Raw genomic sequence first — 16,598 nt, forward strand, 5'->3', positions numbered from 1 at the left:
TTAATATCATTATTAGTTCCTCTCACTAATTAATGGTCAACAAACCAATGACGTCATCCGCGGGCGCGCAACGATTTGATTGGTGGAACGCTTGTGAGGTCAGAGTTTAACTTCCGTGTCACACAGCTAACATGGCGGTGAGTTCGTTTGGCTTTTCACTTTCATTCAAACACGTTTTCACCAGTTTACACATAAAACATGCCGGGTGTTGATTCTGAGCCGGTAAATGTCCATCACGAACGTCGGCTGAGACGTGGAGCTGCTCCAACGGGGCTAGCCGAGTGAAGCTAACCTCGGGCTAACTTAGGTGTTTGTGTTCGGCTCGAGCGCGTGTGACTCACAACAATGTCCCCTCTCGTTCCCACCGTGCAGGACAAAGAGAAGAAGAAGAAGGAGAGCATCTTCGACCTGTCGAAGTACATCGACAAGCCGATTCGCGTGAAGTTCCAAGGAGGACGAGAGGGTAGGTAGACGAGGCTCGCTAACATGCTAATGCTAAGCACGTTAGGTGTAGCCGCTGGAGGCGGGCGGCTTCAGGTCGGAGCGTCGTTTCCTCTGAAGACACTTTGATTTGTTCCCGACTAACGCACGATTCACACTGTGTGTTTCAGCCAGCGGTGTCCTGAAGGGGTTCGATCCTCTGCTGAACCTGGTGCTGGACGGCACTATCGAGTACATGCGTGGTAAGTGAATACGAGCCCAAGAAGAAACCGTGTGGAAGGATGTTACAGCTGCCACTTGGGAGAACGGCAATGTACAACATACACAGCACCTGGTGTGGTGTTAAAGTCTCTGTTCCCTTCACTTGTTCCTTAACTCAATCATAACCCCTCATCGTCCTAAATTAGACCCTAATCCCAGCCCTTGCGGACAGCAGCACCCCTGGACACAGGAAATGGTCCTACAGTAACACCACCGGTGGGGGTGTCGGTGCTGCATATGGCAGTAATGTGCCATTGCTGTGTCCAGTCTCAAGAAGGTGACAGCATGGGGTCATGTCTCTCTATGTATATACTGTGCATCCAGAAAGTATTCACAGCGCTAAACTTTTTCCACATTTTGTGTTTGTGATTATGTTACAGCCTTATTCCTAAATGGATTTAATGCATGCATTCCTCAAAGTTGCGCACACAATACCCCATAATGATAAAGTTCTTTATTATTAATAAATTTGCAAATTTCAAACAAACTTTTTCCACTTTGTAATTATGGGGTATTGTGTGTATTCTTTTGAGGATAAAAATGCATTCAATCCATTTTGGAATAAGGCTGTAACATAACAAAATGTGGAAAAAGTGAAGCGCTGTGAATGCTTTCGGGATGCACTGTACCTGAGGAGCCAGGAAGCTCACCTGGCTCGGCGGGTGTCCCATGAGGACTGAGTCCTCCCACAGTGGCCACCAGTTTGATTCCACACCCAGTTTGGTGGGTCAATACATCCCCTGTGGATGAATAGTAAAGTAATATTAATAAATATTTTTTATATGAGAACTTTATATAAATGCTGCTGACTCAATTTGGTTGATTTAGATTATGAATTGGGAATACTCTTCTAACTTTTAATTCTACAGTTAAATGGAGCGTTTTCTGTTTGATTAAAACCAAACAGTATAACATGCTCCTTAGTTAGATTCAACTAATCAACCTCTGTAATCCGTCACTTACCTTTTACAAACAAAAACACAAAAGTTTGAGGTATTTAACCTTATAGCTCGTGACTAAATGGCCTTACTTTACCAGATTTGGTAGGAACATGTATTGAGTCACTTCCTATATAGTACCGTACAGTTAGTTGGCTTATACATTTGGCAACACTGCCAGACTCTTGAACATAAATGAATCAACACAAAGGGCCACACTACAACTGTTGTTTGTTATGGGTGAAACAAGGAAAGGCACACATAGTATAGTGGCTCCTACAAAGTCGGAAATCGTATGATTTAAGCAAAGGTTTGAATTGGATTGCACAGGTGGCATAATGGGAAATGTGTTTGGCTCTGTGTTTCAATTGAAATTCAAAATATATACCGAGTCATTTTGAATATTGACTTAATGTGTCTGTTACCATTATGTATCCAGATCCTGACGACCAGCTGAAGCTGACAGAAGACACCAGGCAGTTGGGGCTGGTGGTCTGCAGAGGAACGTCTGTAGTGCTGATCTGTCCTCAGGATGGCATGGAGGCCATACCAAACCCGTTCATACAGCAACAGGATGGCTAACAAACACAGTTTCAGACGTGCGCGCACACACACACACCCAGCCATTCACACACTTAAATATTTTGTGAGTTTTTGTTGTTTTAATCATGACAGTAATGATACATACAACATAGCAATTTTCTGTTTGTTATAAAAAAAATTGATAAGCAAAAGTGCTTCACGTTTGTTTGTCAGTGAAGTGCAAGTTTTCAAAGATTTAAGTTGTAAAAAGAGGCCATGTGTTTGGGAAGTGTCAACAATACTGTTTTCCTTTTATCAGGATAAGTTAACTTTTTACTATTCTTTGTTGTTTTTGATAAGAAAATAAAATGAAAAAGTATGTTGGCTCATGTACCTTTTGTTCACTGTTGTTCTTGTATATTTAGGATGTATGGATGGAGAAATAAAGACTAAAATAACATATGGACCTGAATAATCAAAATTAAGTATTTTTTAACATCCTTCCAGAAGCTTAGAGCTGTAGCCGGGCCCATCATCTGTGGAAACTCTCCTTACTGGCCCCAATCCCCCTCCAACACATCACACCTGGATGTAAATGGCAGGAAATCTTAGCTCTCTCAGCTCATATTGATCTTTTTATATTAAACCAAACAAATTTGCCTTGCTGGTCCTATGGAGTTGGAGGGGACTGTGGATTGGGGGGAATTTTCAGAATTTATTGCAATCTTAGTGGCTCTCAGTGATAAGAGGAATAAAGGGAGTGTGTGTGAGGGAAGATAAGCCATTCAAGCCTGTGTGCACACCGACAAAGAGACATTTGTTGTTTTAACTGCTTTGAGTTGGAAGTGTTTTAAGCGGGGTGGGGAAATGAGGTAAGTAAACAGATTTATGTTTTTAAGGGTTGATTCTTAAAAGGGGGGGGGGGGGGGGGGGGGGGGGGATGAATGTTGACTGTTAGATTAGCCAAATTAAGAAAAGTTATAGTATTTTTCTTAGGACCCGTGGGCTATATCCAGAGCCGGGCTCCAGATTTCATTTTGTATTTTCCAGATTTGTGAATACAAAATATCTTCCTTTTATTAAAACCCTTTTATCTCATTCCACACCTCTCACACCGACAATCCAAGTGCTGTATGGGGTAAAAGGGCTCGCAGTCATGGGACCTGAACTCATTACAGAGGCTTTAATCCTGGTAAAAGGAGCCGGCAGGTGTTGTGAGCCCGGGACTTGTAGCCTGAAGGGAAAAGGCCGGATTCCAGCAGGCAGCTTCGCCCCTCCTCTGCTGCTCAGTCACTATGTCACTGGAGCACTCACAGGCTGCATCTGATGGGAGAACCGAGCTCCAGTGAACAGCAGGATTTATTATTTTTTTTTAATGCTGTTTTCAAGATCATTGCTCTCCAACGTGAGTTGCGTAAATGAATACCCGGTGCTTGTGTATTGGCCAAGGGAGCTCTGAGGTGACAGTAGAAAATGCCTGTGCACATCGAGGTGTAACCAAGGGGATCAGGACCGATGGGTGGAGGGTGGACCGGGGGATTTTCTGAAGCCGAGTCGACTTCCTAAAGTAAACTGAACAGGTGAGTTACCTGCGGGGCGCGCACGGCACGCCCCTCCGGCAGGTGGCACAAATAGCGGGGCCTTTCTCGCCCTCGTCCGTCGTCTCCCTCCATCCAGCTGCCTGTCGTGGTGTGCGCATCCACCCGCTCCGGCTCTGCACCGAGGAGCGCGTCTCGTCGCGAGTGTCCGTGTGCAGAGGAAGGAGAAGAGGAGGAGGTGAGTGGGTTTGCTTCAGAACATAAAGCTTGTATTGTTAAAATGGACCACAGCGTCAAGCACCGTGCGTCACCGTGCGTCACCGTGCTGGTGCAGTGACTTGTCCTTCCCGCACCCTTTAATACATTTAAATCTTGTTATCCGTGCTTTATTTATTGAAATATTATACTTGTGTGTTAGCTGTGTGTATTTTTTTCTCCACATCTGATTGGTAACACCATGCTCCCCTTTACGCGCACTCAACAGCCCTCTCTCCCGAGCACATTTAGCCTACTGCTTTTTTTTTTATGGCATGTGGAAGTTCATCACTCTTCTCTCAGATGCATGTGTTTACTTTTTAAAATAACTGATACACACAACTTGGTCTACTTTAAACGTTTCTCCCCAGTTTTAATTTCACAAAACTCATTCGAAATCTTCCATTCGTCTATTGGATGTACAGTATATATGCCTATACTCAGCATCATAAGGAGTGAGCACATTTTATATTATATAGTATATCTTTTTAGTTTTTCTATTTATTTTTAAATGTTGGAACTTAACCAGTTCCGTTGTTGTTATTGTTGTTTTTTTAATCAGGCCTGGATCATTTAGTCTGCCGCGCATGATGATGCTGGAGACAGTGGAATGTGAGTTGTGAGGTTGGTGCTGTGAATCCAACATGGACGGGAAAAGGGATGGAGGAGGAGGAGGAGGAGGACACTGGTCTTCTTCCCCTGCCTTCTGCAGGAGCAGCGTCATTGCCTTGCTCCTTTTCTTCCTCGTCATCGGAGTCTCTGTGGGCCTTTTGATCGGTGGGTCCACAAACAGTATTATCTGTTCACCACACAATCACAACAAAGCGAATAGTTCCGATATTTTGTGAGTCATTTAGACGATTCAGTAAAACTCTGATCCACAGTTTTTAAGCGTATATACACTATCTCTTAGTCTTCATGAAACATGCATATTCTTCCACTACAGATGCCTTCTTTAACCATTTTTCCTCTGTTGTTATCAGCATGCATGGTGCAGGAGGAGCATTATTTCATGGATACGGTGGAGCTGAGGGGTCTGACTTACGATCCTGTTTTGCAGGATGAGAACTCTGGTTTCTCTATTGTTCTGTCCTCCGTTTTAAAATCCAAGGTTAGTCCCCACTGCAACCCGGTTGAGAGGCCAATATTTCCTTAAAACATGTAAAAGTTGTTCATTTGCTGCACTTTCTTACAGATTGACAATGTCTTCACTGCCTCATCAACGTCACGTCACTATGTTGACAGTAGTATTGTTGCCTATGGGTGAGTGAGAGCTAAACTAAGGTGGAGATTGTTTATTCCAGGTGAAAAAGAGTCTAGGGGATTAGACAAACTCTGTGTTCTTGCTCTTCCTTCCCAGTAACAGTAATGGTGAGGTGATGGTGACACTAAGACTGGTCTTCAGGGTCTCCAAGGTCCAGCGGTATTCAGACAATTTCATTCAAGACCTGCTGAGAGTAGGACTCGGCTCAGTAATGCACGGCAAACCGCTAGAGGTGCCAGAATTTGGACAGATCAACGCTATCATCTTACTGGGTAGTAAAACTACAGTCATCACCTGACCGTCTGTGAATGTGTGTAGTGACAAACATTTTGTCTTCAGGCCTCCACAGTCGTAACAGGATCTAAAGTTCTGCTCTCTTCTCCTCGTAGGTGCTAGTGGGAAGTCATTTTATGCGATTGGAGATGAGATAATAGGTGAGTTGAACCACATCAAATGGTGCCTGTAAATATTTAGAATAATAAATTGGTTGAGTTTTGTTAACAATTCCTGTTAATACTCCTATTAACTGTGTATAAATGTGTAATTTCCTGTGACTCCTAAACCTCTCTGATAAATAAATAAATACCTTGTCATCAAATTTTGATTTAAAAGCTTTGTTTTTCCATCGTTTTGTTCCATGGTTTTATATTGATCTTAAGAAGTAGGAGTACTTTCATATTTAATCACTCCATTGTTCTGAATGAAAAAACCTCAAAAGCTTTCTTTGGAAAGTGACCGTATGTGAAATGAAGTAATCATCATATTATTTGATACACATCTGGGGATTTCTCTCTATACGTTATACTTTCTTTTTTCAATTCTTTGTTTCACTTATTGATGTTATACCCTCTTATCCAACTCTCATATCATGTTTTTTTCCATATGGGTTTTCCAGCCAGATGTCCTGACAACACTTTCACTTGTGACAATGGAGAATGTGTCACCAAATTAAATCCAGAGTGTGACTTCATCCCTGACTGTGCAGACGGATCAGATGAAGCTCGTTGTGGTGAATGACTCCTGAAAACTACACATTTTACTTTTATAATTTTAAGCCTCATCATTCAATACAAGAAAACAAAACATGCATGTAACCACAAACTTCCGCAGAATATACTGGTACTGCCAGGTCGTATTTCACCTCATTGACCCATGAGAAAATAGTTTCACTGCTTCCCCTGCTTCTTATCCACTTCCTCAGCCTGTGGTAAACGTCCTGCCATGGGGAGTCGAGTGGTTGGCGGTGAGGATGCTCGGCAAGGGGAGCTGCCGTGGCAGGTCAGTCTGCGCCTCCATGGACGCCACGCTTGTGGGGCCTCCATCATCAATGAACGCTGGCTGGTCAGCGCAGCACACTGCTTTGAGAGGTAGGCCTTGATCATCATTACAGAGTCAGATAGAAGTTATTTATAAATCTCTCGAGTGGTGGCGTAACAGCAGCATTCAAAAGTGAAGGAACAATTGTTCATTTCTGTTCGTCAATCAGTAAACACATTTTATTTCTGTTAATTGTGCCAGAGGTGACTTGCATCGATCAATTAGCTATATCACCTATCCACAGTGGACAAGAGGCAGGGTGAAGTCTGGAGAGGTCGGAGATCTATTCAAGCTCACATTCACACCTACTTAATTTAGAGTCACCTCACCTAACCTAAACCATTAACCTAAACCTCGATGCCTTTGGATCATGGGAGGAAGCCCGAGTACCTGGGGAAAACCCAGACAGGCACAGGAAGAACATTCCAACTCCTTGACCACAGGTTCAAACCATGAACCTTCTTGCTGAGAGGCAACAGTGCTAACCACAGTGCTGCCCATGTGACTTGTATATGAATATGTTAAAAGTTTTGTCACTTTTGTCTTTTCTGTTTTAAGGGACAATGATCCCAGAGAGTGGACGGCCCTGATTGGAGCCAGTCTGGTGAACGGTGAGGAGTCGGAGTCCAAGACGATTAACATCAAATCGCTGGTGGTGTCTCCAGACTACGACCCCCTGACCATTAACAGTGATGTGACTGTGCTGGAGCTGGAGACCCCTCTCACCTTCAGTTCTTACGTCCAACCAGTATGCTTACCCTCCCCGGCTCACGTCTTTGCTCCAGGCCAGAGCTGCGTGGTGTCGGGTTGGGGCGCACTAAACCAGTTTACCTGTGAGTCTGCATGCGGGAGTAAACCTCAACACAACATCAGTAGAAGAATTGAGTGTGAAAAGGAATCAATGGTCAGACTTGTGTCACACAGACAGAGTTACCATCACATATTTTTGCATCTGCTAATACAAAGGCTTCAATAATATGTTGATATTTTGGGGCTAGCTGTTGAAATCTATCAGATAATATTTTCCCACGAGATAATTCATTACTGCTGTGGTTACAATGATCAGAGAAGGCAAAGCATTTTATGTTTATTTAGTAAAATAACATTACGGCAACTTAAGATCCATATTAAAACTGATCTCATATCAACGATATTAAATGACCATTTCAATGGGGTGATATATGATCAGTGTGAGTAATGATTTGTCCTGTGCTGTGCTTTTGTATAGCTGCAGTGCCTGCTACCCTGCAGAAGGCGGTGGTGAAAGTAATCGACTCCAAGGTGTGCAACAAGTCGTCGGTGTACAGAGGTGCTGTTACTCACAACATGATGTGTGCTGGATTCCTGCAGGGCAAGGTGGACTCGTGTCAGGTCAGTGTTGTTTCTGCAGCTGTATGAGAGCAGTTCATACGAGATAGCTACAATAACATCAGCTATGAGGTTACAGTTTCTCACAATACTTTCTTGTCTCGGGGCAAAGTTTTGTCTTTCATTTTCCATCTTGAAACTGTATGACGACACTGCTCCCACCCTAAAAGTTATGACCTGTGGCATGTTTTTGTCATACTCATCTCAGGATATTACATGATGATGTGTGTTAGTACTATGACTAAGGACAAAGCCTCACATTATTTCCCAGTGACGGCCAAAAAGTGTAGAATATAATTGATCTCAGTGCAGAAAAATCCTCTTCCCTTGCACAGTAACCGTACATCTGCTAGTGATTTGCGATCCCCTCTTGTGTAATTGTCATATTCGCTTATATGGAGACTCGAACGTCTGTCTCACATGTTTTTAGTTTGCATATTGTCGGATCAACATAGCATAAAATGAACAGGTTTGTTTAAAAAATGACAAAATGACACCTTCACACAGAACATGCTGGGTTAGCAGCTCTTGCATCAGAATGTCAGGGCTCTAGTTGTGTCTTCCCTGCAGGGTGACTCCGGGGGGCCTCTGGTGTGTGAGGGGGCCCCGGGAAGGTTCTTCCTGGCCGGGGTGGTGAGCTGGGGTGTGGGCTGTGCTCAGATCAACAGGCCTGGGGTTTATTCCCGGATCACCAGGCTCCGCAACTGGATTCTAAGCCACACAGATCCCAGCCTGGTCCCCTTTTACTCCCAGTTTGTTCCCACGGTGCCAGTTACTGTGAAAGGACTGAGCTTAGATAATCCACCAGCGCCAATGACAACACCCTTGGACATGTTGTCTGAACCAATACAGCCTGGTAATATCACACTGAAAGCAATTAAATACAATATCACAAATTTTGAACTCCCTAATTTGTTTTTATCCTTATATCCAAGCAATCTTTTCCATCATGTCTTCCAGTCGTGAACTGCAGTGGAAACTACCAGTGTAGCGCCACCTCCTGCATCAGCAAAGTAAACCCAGAGTGTGATGGAGTCCCGGACTGCCCCAACCAGGCAGACGAGAGAAACTGTGGTATGTTTACATCTAATGCATGAAGAAGACTACAATTTAAATTGAAAAGAAGAAGTGCTTCTGAGGTCTGTTTCTGTTTCAGACTGTGGCGTGCGTCCTGCGCTGGGCTCCCAAAGGATCGTGGGTGGAATAACAGCTCGAAGAGGGGAGTGGCCTTGGATTGGTAGTCTACAGTTCCAGAGACTTCACCGCTGTGGCGCGACGCTCATTCATAGCAAATGGTTACTGACTGCAGCACACTGCTTCAAAGGGTAAACTATCCTGTGCATCAAACTGAAATGACTTGCAGCACGTTAAAAAACCACACAATCCACTGCATGACAATAAATGTAAGTTTCAAGTGAACTTAAACAAATTTACATTTGTAACATTGATAAAAACAGTGATCCTAGCCCCTCTAACTGGGCTGTGAGCCTGGGGTCTGTGCTGCGCTCTGGGGTAGGAGCCCAGGTCATTCCCATCCAGAGGGTCCTCATTCACCCAGCTTTCAACGGCACCAACATGGACTATGACGTTGCCCTGCTGGAGCTGGCAGTGCCGGCTCCCGTGTCTTACACCATCCAGTCCGTCTGTCTCCCCTCACCGGCGCACATCTTCCTGAAGGACGCCGAGTGCTTCATCACAGGCTGGGGATCCATGAGGGAAGGAGGTGAGAGAAGAAGACAACTGGCATGAGACGCAGTTATCCAGAAAGTGTTTTACAACTGCTTAGTGTCATAAACAAGGTGGAATGTTTAGGTGTAATTTTAATTAGTATCTCAAGTCAGAGGAGTGTAAATGTAAGAAAACATCGGAAGACCAAAAACGTCCATATTGTTATGACTATTAAACTTTGTGAATGTGCATAACTCACTGATATAATTGTTTACCTTTCACCAGGTTCATTGACCAACCTGCTGCAGAAGGCTGCAGTGAACATCATTGAGCAGGCAGACTGCCAGCAGTCGTACGGGAACGTGCTGACTCCTAACATGATGTGTGCTGGTTACATGGAGGGAGGCAAGGACACCTGTTTGGTAAGTCGCTGTACATCGTACTCTGTGACAAAAATAACTTTTACTCAACCTGGAAATGGGCCAGAGGCCTGGCTGGTACAGTCTTGGCATTATCTGAGCAGTAAGGTTGTCGACCAAGATTACACTCAGTGGCTCTGGGAAACCGTGAGATGGCTCGGATCAACATTTTCACAGTGGATGGTTAATCAGGTCAAAGAGATGCAAACGTTGGCCTTAAGTTTTTAGAAGTTTTTAGGTTAAAATGGTAGAATAAATATAAAAAATGTTGAGGAAGTTGGTTTGGAATTGGATGGAAGGATGATTATCCCATCAGAGTCAGACTTGAATTTCTAGGGAAGTCTTTATTGAGAGGAAAGAGCACTGGAATATAGAAAGATGTGATCATGCGTGGGAGTCTTTTACAGTTTCTGTGTTCCTTTGTATTCTTTCTATGAGGGGGGGAGTAAGGAAAGACATTTGTTATTTTGGAATGGGTGAATTTTGAGGGAAATAGTGAGAAGGGGGGGGTTTGTATGTCTAGGGACTAGTGGGTAGGGGTATTGTTGGGTTGGTGTGGGGGGGAAGTAGGGATAGGGGGTTTTTGGGTGTTTACAATAACATATGTTTGGACTGTTGGTATTAGTGTATGAGAGAAGTTATGGTAGGTGTTAGGTGAGGTTTTAGATATTGGTAAATGGTATATGGGGTAAGGTGGGGTGATGGGGGTGGGGTGTTGATAGAATTTGCATTGAAAGGGATTAGTAGTTTGTGTGTGTGTTTGGAGGATTATTTTATGTTTGTGGATGTAGGTTTGTGGGGAAATGGTGCTGGAAGGTAAGTTTTAAGGATGTATTTTATTTGGTGAATTTTGAATATTGGATTGTGGGATGGGTTGCTTATGGAAGAAATTGGGGTAAGTGGATGTGTGAAGTTATTTTTGGAGTATTTGTTTGACTGGTGAGGTGGGGAGGTGTTTGTTGGGTTTTATTGTTTTTTGTTGGGAGTTAGTTGCATGGTGTTTAGGTTACATGGTGGGGTTGGTGTTTATATGTGGTGTTTTTATAAGTTTTTTTTTTAGGGTATTAAGGTGGAGATTTTTGATGGGTTGGGGAGAAATGATTAGGATTTGATGAAATATGAGGGAAGTTGAGATTGGGAAGGATATGTCAGATGCTTTTGGTTTTTGGAGGAAAAAGGGTTAGGCTGTTTTTTTTGTTGGATTAAAGAAATAAATTAAATGGTTAGTCAGGTGAAATGTTTGGTATTAGCTTTTATGGTAATTATTTTATGGGGGGAGAATGAGTAGGGCTGATTAGGGGTTTGAGGGTTGGATTGAAGGTTTTAAAATGGGGTGGTGATTGTGAAATTATGGGTTGTTTAAGAGGGAGGATAGAATGGAAAGAGTGGAAGAGAACATTTGTCTTTCAAGGGTATTTATATTGTATTTGAGGCTTAAATACAAGTTCGCGGTTGTGAAAACACCAATTTTGATGATTCTAAGTAGGTCTCAAGCATGTTAAGGAAAGCCTGCGTTGTCTTTCAAGGGCTCCAGTTCTGCTGCTTATTCTCTAGGCACAAATACAGAGTCTCTCTGAGCAGAGCCACAATGACAAGAATGGAAACAGACACACTGCTGACAGTGTTTTAGGAGAGTCCTGTTTTTTCAATTATCAGTATACTGCATCTTAATTACACAAGCAATTGAAAACGAGAAAATGTCCACCTTAGTTTCATGGAAATAAGATATCAGCTTGAATGAAGTGTTTATATTTAAGCACATAGTTATGAATATGCCAAACAACAAAGACCATAGTGCCGCAGTTGACTAATTTGCCAATGTATGCCTCATTCCAACAACATGTTTACTTTGTGTTTTATTGCTTATACAATTCTGGAGCATTGGTGGCTAGAGCATATCCCAGCATGCACTGTGCCAGATGAAGGTTGTGTGACATGTAAAGAAAACGTATTCACGCTCATGATCACATTGCAGCTTGTAACAGTGCACGCTTACTTGTTAACCAGAGAATTTATTATTATTATAACATGAAAATAAAATGAATCAAACTTGGACACTGAACTGTTCCTCAGAGCAAAGTGAAAAAAGTCCACAGACACATTGTTATGGCTAGAGTCCACAGGCCCTCCTTGCCTGTCTGTGAGGTACGGTGACAGGAGTTGTTGCTGCCACGACATATACCTTCGTGCACAGCTCGTGACCTCCAGCGGTGCACTGTGCTCCTCCACACTGGAAGCAGCAGTCTGGGGGAGACGGAGGGGCCGAAGAGAGGGATGTTCACATGCGAGCCCTTTCCCTCTGTAGTCTGGAGTTGTACGTCCGGGACACGGTGTTCCAGGCATCCATATACCGGTCCATACACATGGCAATACATTTCTGTGAGGCCGAGAGCAGAGAGGTTAGGGAGCAGACAACCCACAACATGTTCAGCAGTGTGGGGTGTTTAAAAAAATAAATAAATCTGTAGCTCAGTTACTTCCATTAGATTGTGTCAATTATTTTCCCCAATCAATCTTATGAACCTAAAAAAATCTGTAACTGCCCATTACAACTACCCAGAACTTGATTGACAGATTCCAGGCTTCAAATTTCAGGCCAATTCTCATATTTGAGAGGCTGGGACCAGTCAATATTGTTTTTTAGTTTTTTTTAAAAATCCTGGTAGATTACTTTCCCCTTTAGTTCCAGCTGCTGCAGCAGTAACCTCCTGTATGGCCCAACACACATACCTGCTCAGAGTTGTCCAGTGTGCTTCCAGGTTTTCCTATGCACTTCTTGAAGCATTTGTCTGTCATCCTCTGAAACACGAATGGAAATAATACTGATAGTAATTATTCATTCATTCATTGCTGGCAGCTGAACTTCACTCCAGTCACCATTACTCCCCCATGTTCAGTTCAGTTCCAGGTTGACGTAACTAGCTTAGCACCGCTCACACACCTGCAGCAGCTCCTGCGCGTTAGCCACCGCGATCTGGACCTTGACCTGCTCCATGATGGTGCCGGTGTCCATCTTCCCGCCCGACCCGCCCGCCGAGAAGTCGGAGCCGAACCCGTCCATTGCTTTTCACCGGGTTTCTTGTTTCTTAGCAAACACGTGTGAGGAGCCGCCGCTGGCTTGAGTCGGAGCTAACGTTAGTCGCCGATGCCCTTGACGGCGGCGGAAGGCTGTGTACGTCACTTCCGTGTGTGGGGAGGGGGCGGGGCGATTCCGAGTCATGGGAAATGTAGTTTGTGTGGACAGGGTTGAAATTAGGGGGAAAAATCAACAGACACAAATACACACACACACACACACACATTCATGGTTGCCACACGGTGGTGATAGACTCCACGTTATCTCCAGTTTGCCCTTTCCCTCTGAGTAGGATACAGAAGAGAAGGCTGCCTATTGTTTGGAGCAACACTTTGATATTTAATCCACACGTTAGATTCAAAATTTGATTGATTTTTAATTTTTTTAATTCAAGGCTGCTATGGCCTAAAAACCCATGTCTCTACATTTAGTTGGTAATATCCAGTAACGAGGGGCCAGTTATGTCTTTGATATATGCAATTTTAAAACACATAACACAAAAATGAATGCCTTTTGTGTGTTTCAGCCGAATGTTCTGTATCAAACACATTCGTGTATGAATTATGTTTGTGTATGTGTGTGTGCAAAACATCTCAACAGGCTTTTTTGTCTTATCTTGAAAATTCTTGAATGTCTTGAAAATAAATTTCAAAAAAACACCTTGCATAATCTTAATGGTCATATTCTTGTTATCCATTGTTCATAATGTGTTCTTGCAGGTCAGTCATCCAAAGGCTGTCATTGTTAACTGCTCGGCCAACTTGACTGAAGCTGTCAACTTGCCTGGGTAAATAAATAAATTAATATTTTCAAAGCAAAACTACTTGGGAAGTAGGAGCTGACTACATAAATAGTAAGCGATAAAAGCCTCTGCATTGTTTGGTGTCGAGTCATGAGCGTGAGGATGACCCACTCCTACGACCCCTCTCCTTACATTTCAGACAGGGTGACCTCATCGAGGAGACCACCTGCCTCGAGCGAACAAAAAATGTGGTACAGTGAGTTTGCAGGCAACAATGCAGCGACGGTTACTGTCATCAAAACCAACACCCTGTGAATGCTTTGTGGCAAATGCTGGGGGCATTGAGGAGCGATTGTGGGGGGTCTGATTAGTGGCGTGTCTGCCAAAGAGTAATTAATGAGCAGTTACACAATGCACATGCAAACACACACATGTGCACACACATTCGCATATGTCCTCAGACCAGCTTAGCCATGGGGCTGGGTGGGGGAGGGGAGGGGAGGATTGGGTTAAAGTGCAGCAAAATGAATTAACCCTAGATTACAATCATGAGTTCATTAATCTAATCTTCTTAAATTCTTAATCTCCTGTAGGCACACTTGAGTGTATGAAAGCATTTGGCCCGGTCAGCTATATGTGGGAGGCTTTCGACACGCACCAGCAACAATGGTTATGAAAATGTAAACTGCCGATGTGTGTGTTTATTGGTGTCAAACCCAGGTTACACAAGACAGTTAGTGGTTATTTCAGTACCTTCAAGTTTAAAAATTACTTTTGGTAACCTGAGATATGAGTGGCTCTCAAATTTAAATCCCTTACAAATTGGAAATAGTGGATAAAGAGGAAGCTGACTCTCTCTATGTAGTTTATCAGTGTGTCTGTGTGTCTCTGTCTCTCTCTCTCTCACACACACACACACACACACACACACACACACACACACCGATAAGCGCAGACAGTCGAGAAACAGCAGCAGCTTTTAATCTTCAAAAGCAGCTGATGAGCGACAGAGAGAGGGAGGAGAAACCTGAGCAGTGTGAGCATGGACTCAGGTGTTGAAGTGATTCTCCCAGTCTGTCAGTGTGGAGAGAGTAATCCTGCTCAGAGCCTCTAATGTTTGAATTCAAATGAGCTCATTTGAATCACCAAATATTTAAAACATCCCAAGTCATTTTAATCTTTCAAGGACTTCTTGTTCTTTTTTTTCACCCCAACTTCTATCAATCACTTTTTTATCTTTCGTTGACTTTCACGTGAGTTTCAAAGCATGATGTTTTGGTCTGAACATCCCAGTAAACCATCGATCAAGCATGTACAGCAGGCAGCACATACTGGCACCCTTACAGTGAATTCATCATTAATGTCATTAACTATATCTGCAGACATGTTGGAACATGTCCCAACAAAGAACAATTATTTCCTTGTAAAGAAAAGGGACATTTGCATAGTACTTCTTTAAAATATGCTTTTATATTTGAATTTAATTTGTATTTAATCATACAGCAATTACACCGAATGCACACAGGGAAAAAAAGCCTTGTTTTCTTAAAATTCTTCAGTTATAACTTCTGTGTTGTATCATGTTTTAAGCAGCTCATGAAATTCCTCATATGTGCAGGCTGACTTGGCTGACACTTGACTGACCTGATTCTTGTCCCGATAGCCTGCCTGGAACTATGGGACATTCTTGATAAATTCCTGTGAACCTCACGAGCACATAAATCCTTCAGAAACTGCCTGGAATTCAGTTTGGAGAAACGATCTCATGGTCCTTCAGAAGGACTTTAACCTGCCATCATATGATCATCAAGACCGCCGGTTATGTGGAGGTGGCACTTTGGGCGAAGGCTGAGAACATGTGTCAGAGAGTTCATATTTTATTGTATTCTCTTTTTTTGTGAATACTGTATAAACTTTACACGTGGTGGGTATTTAATAAGCGTCTCCAATATATTTTATGCCTGCCAGTGAGGAAATTGTTTTCAAACAGTTCTTAGACCTTCATCATTTTTAAAAATGTACAATATGCATTACTGAACTGTTGGCTGTGTTGAAGGAACTTATAAACTCAGTATTTCTACAAACCAGAGCATAGAGATTCAGTCAGTCTTCACCTGATCAGGGCCCTAAGGGCTTTAAACTAAGACTTAAAGAAAACTTGAGGTCTGCTCCGACTCTCACTTCTTTCAGAATTAAGGTTCAAACATTATTTTTGCCACAATCATATTCAATTCGGGCCTATCCCATTCATATCTATAACTGTAGTCTAAGCGCACTGTGATTTATCATCTGTCTTATCTTCAATGTTTTAGTCAACATTTAATTGATTGTTCTTCTTCTATTGTGTTTGCCACTGTTTGCCACAGTGTAATTTCTCATTTCTTACACTGCTCTGTTAGTTTTACTCTTTTATTTCCTATCATCTTTATTTATTTATTTTTCATCCTCCACTAAATGCTTATTTTGTATTGTGTCATGTTGCTTCTACAACTTATCATGATGTAAAGCAAGCACTTTGAAAAGCCTTGTTGTCGAAATGTGCTATGCAAATAAACTTGTTATTCTAACATTTCGAACAAATGTTAAAAAGGGCTAAATAAAATACAAAATTACACATATTTACACGTATATTGTATATTCAGTACTTTCTGTACATACTACATATATATTATACGATACATAATTGTGTTTAAAAAACAAAAATATTTAGTCTTTATGGCCTTTTTATCTCTTATGAAAAGCGTTGAAAATTCTGAACACTGTGAACAAATCGTCTGCAGATGGAAGTG

The 16,598-nt window shown here is 42.6% G+C and overlaps 3 protein-coding genes across 4 annotated transcripts; 2 read left to right on the top strand and 1 right to left on the bottom strand.

The window, feature by feature from the left end:
- The first annotated feature begins 48 nt into the window (after nucleotides 1-48).
- lsm7 (LSM7 homolog, U6 small nuclear RNA and mRNA degradation associated) lies at nucleotides 49-14,757 on the top strand. Of its 2 annotated transcripts, XM_047336708.1 has the most exons (5): nucleotides 49-137; nucleotides 373-463; nucleotides 612-683; nucleotides 2,080-2,246; nucleotides 14,728-14,757. In XM_047336708.1, exons 1-4 carry the CDS (start codon nucleotides 132-134, stop codon nucleotides 2,220-2,222), a joined length of 312 nt encoding a protein of 103 aa, XP_047192664.1. In that variant the 5' UTR covers nucleotides 49-131; the 3' UTR covers nucleotides 2,223-2,246; nucleotides 14,728-14,757. The 2 variants fall into 2 exon arrangements, with proteins under 2 accessions (XP_047192664.1, XP_035504525.1); XM_035648632.2 differs by lacking the exon at nucleotides 14,728-14,757 and having other exon boundaries at nucleotides 51-137; nucleotides 2,080-2,541.
- On the top strand, nucleotides 3,263-11,096 carry tmprss9 (transmembrane serine protease 9). The gene is made up of 16 exons (XM_047336898.1): nucleotides 3,263-3,938; nucleotides 4,518-4,732; nucleotides 4,939-5,066; nucleotides 5,151-5,218; nucleotides 5,316-5,491; nucleotides 5,609-5,653; nucleotides 6,115-6,228; nucleotides 6,421-6,586; nucleotides 7,095-7,369; nucleotides 7,765-7,907; nucleotides 8,475-8,760; nucleotides 8,865-8,978; nucleotides 9,061-9,229; nucleotides 9,362-9,627; nucleotides 9,858-9,994; nucleotides 11,052-11,096. The coding sequence occupies exons 2-16, from the start codon at nucleotides 4,600-4,602 to the stop codon at nucleotides 11,094-11,096; spliced, it is 2,265 nt and encodes a 754-aa protein (XP_047192854.1). The 5' UTR covers nucleotides 3,263-3,938; nucleotides 4,518-4,599.
- On the bottom strand, nucleotides 11,800-13,159 carry timm13 (translocase of inner mitochondrial membrane 13 homolog (yeast)). The gene is made up of 3 exons (XM_035648276.2): nucleotides 12,933-13,159; nucleotides 12,722-12,790; nucleotides 11,800-12,368 (listed from the first exon to the last, which is right to left on the bottom strand). The coding sequence occupies exons 1-3, from the start codon at nucleotides 13,050-13,052 to the stop codon at nucleotides 12,270-12,272; spliced, it is 288 nt and encodes a 95-aa protein (XP_035504169.1). The 5' UTR covers nucleotides 13,053-13,159; the 3' UTR covers nucleotides 11,800-12,269.
- Nucleotides 14,758-16,598: the final 1,841 nt, after the last annotated feature.

This window comes from Scophthalmus maximus, chromosome 13, assembly GCF_022379125.1.
Source record: "Scophthalmus maximus strain ysfricsl-2021 chromosome 13, ASM2237912v1, whole genome shotgun sequence".
In the NCBI taxonomy this organism is placed as follows: Eukaryota; Metazoa; Chordata; class Actinopteri; order Pleuronectiformes; family Scophthalmidae; genus Scophthalmus; species Scophthalmus maximus.

Excerpts from the sequence above, each read along its gene's own strand:
- timm13 (XM_035648276.2), bottom strand. The coding sequence starts at position 13,052 with ATGGACGGGTTCGGCTCCGACTTCTCGGCGGGCGGGTCGGGCGGGAAG. Across the intron at positions 12,791-12,932 it reads ACGCGCAGGAGCTGCTGCAG|AGGATGACAGACAAATGCTT; the intron begins GTGTGTGAGCGG and ends TTCGTGTTTCAG. Across the intron at positions 12,369-12,721 it reads CACTGGACAACTCTGAGCAG|AAATGTATTGCCATGTGTAT; the intron begins GTATGTGTGTTG and ends TCGGCCTCACAG.
- lsm7 (XM_047336708.1), top strand. Across the intron at positions 464-611 it reads GTTCCAAGGAGGACGAGAGG|CCAGCGGTGTCCTGAAGGGG; the intron begins GTAGGTAGACGA and ends TGTGTGTTTCAG. Across the intron at positions 684-2,079 it reads CACTATCGAGTACATGCGTG|ATCCTGACGACCAGCTGAAG; the intron begins GTAAGTGAATAC and ends TTATGTATCCAG.
- tmprss9 (XM_047336898.1), top strand. The coding sequence starts at position 4,600 with ATGGACGGGAAAAGGGATGGAGGAGGAGGAGGAGGAGGACACTGGTCT. Across the intron at positions 4,733-4,938 it reads CTCTGTGGGCCTTTTGATCG|CATGCATGGTGCAGGAGGAG; the intron begins GTGGGTCCACAA and ends TGTTGTTATCAG. Across the intron at positions 6,229-6,420 it reads ATCAGATGAAGCTCGTTGTG|CCTGTGGTAAACGTCCTGCC; the intron begins GTGAATGACTCC and ends CCACTTCCTCAG.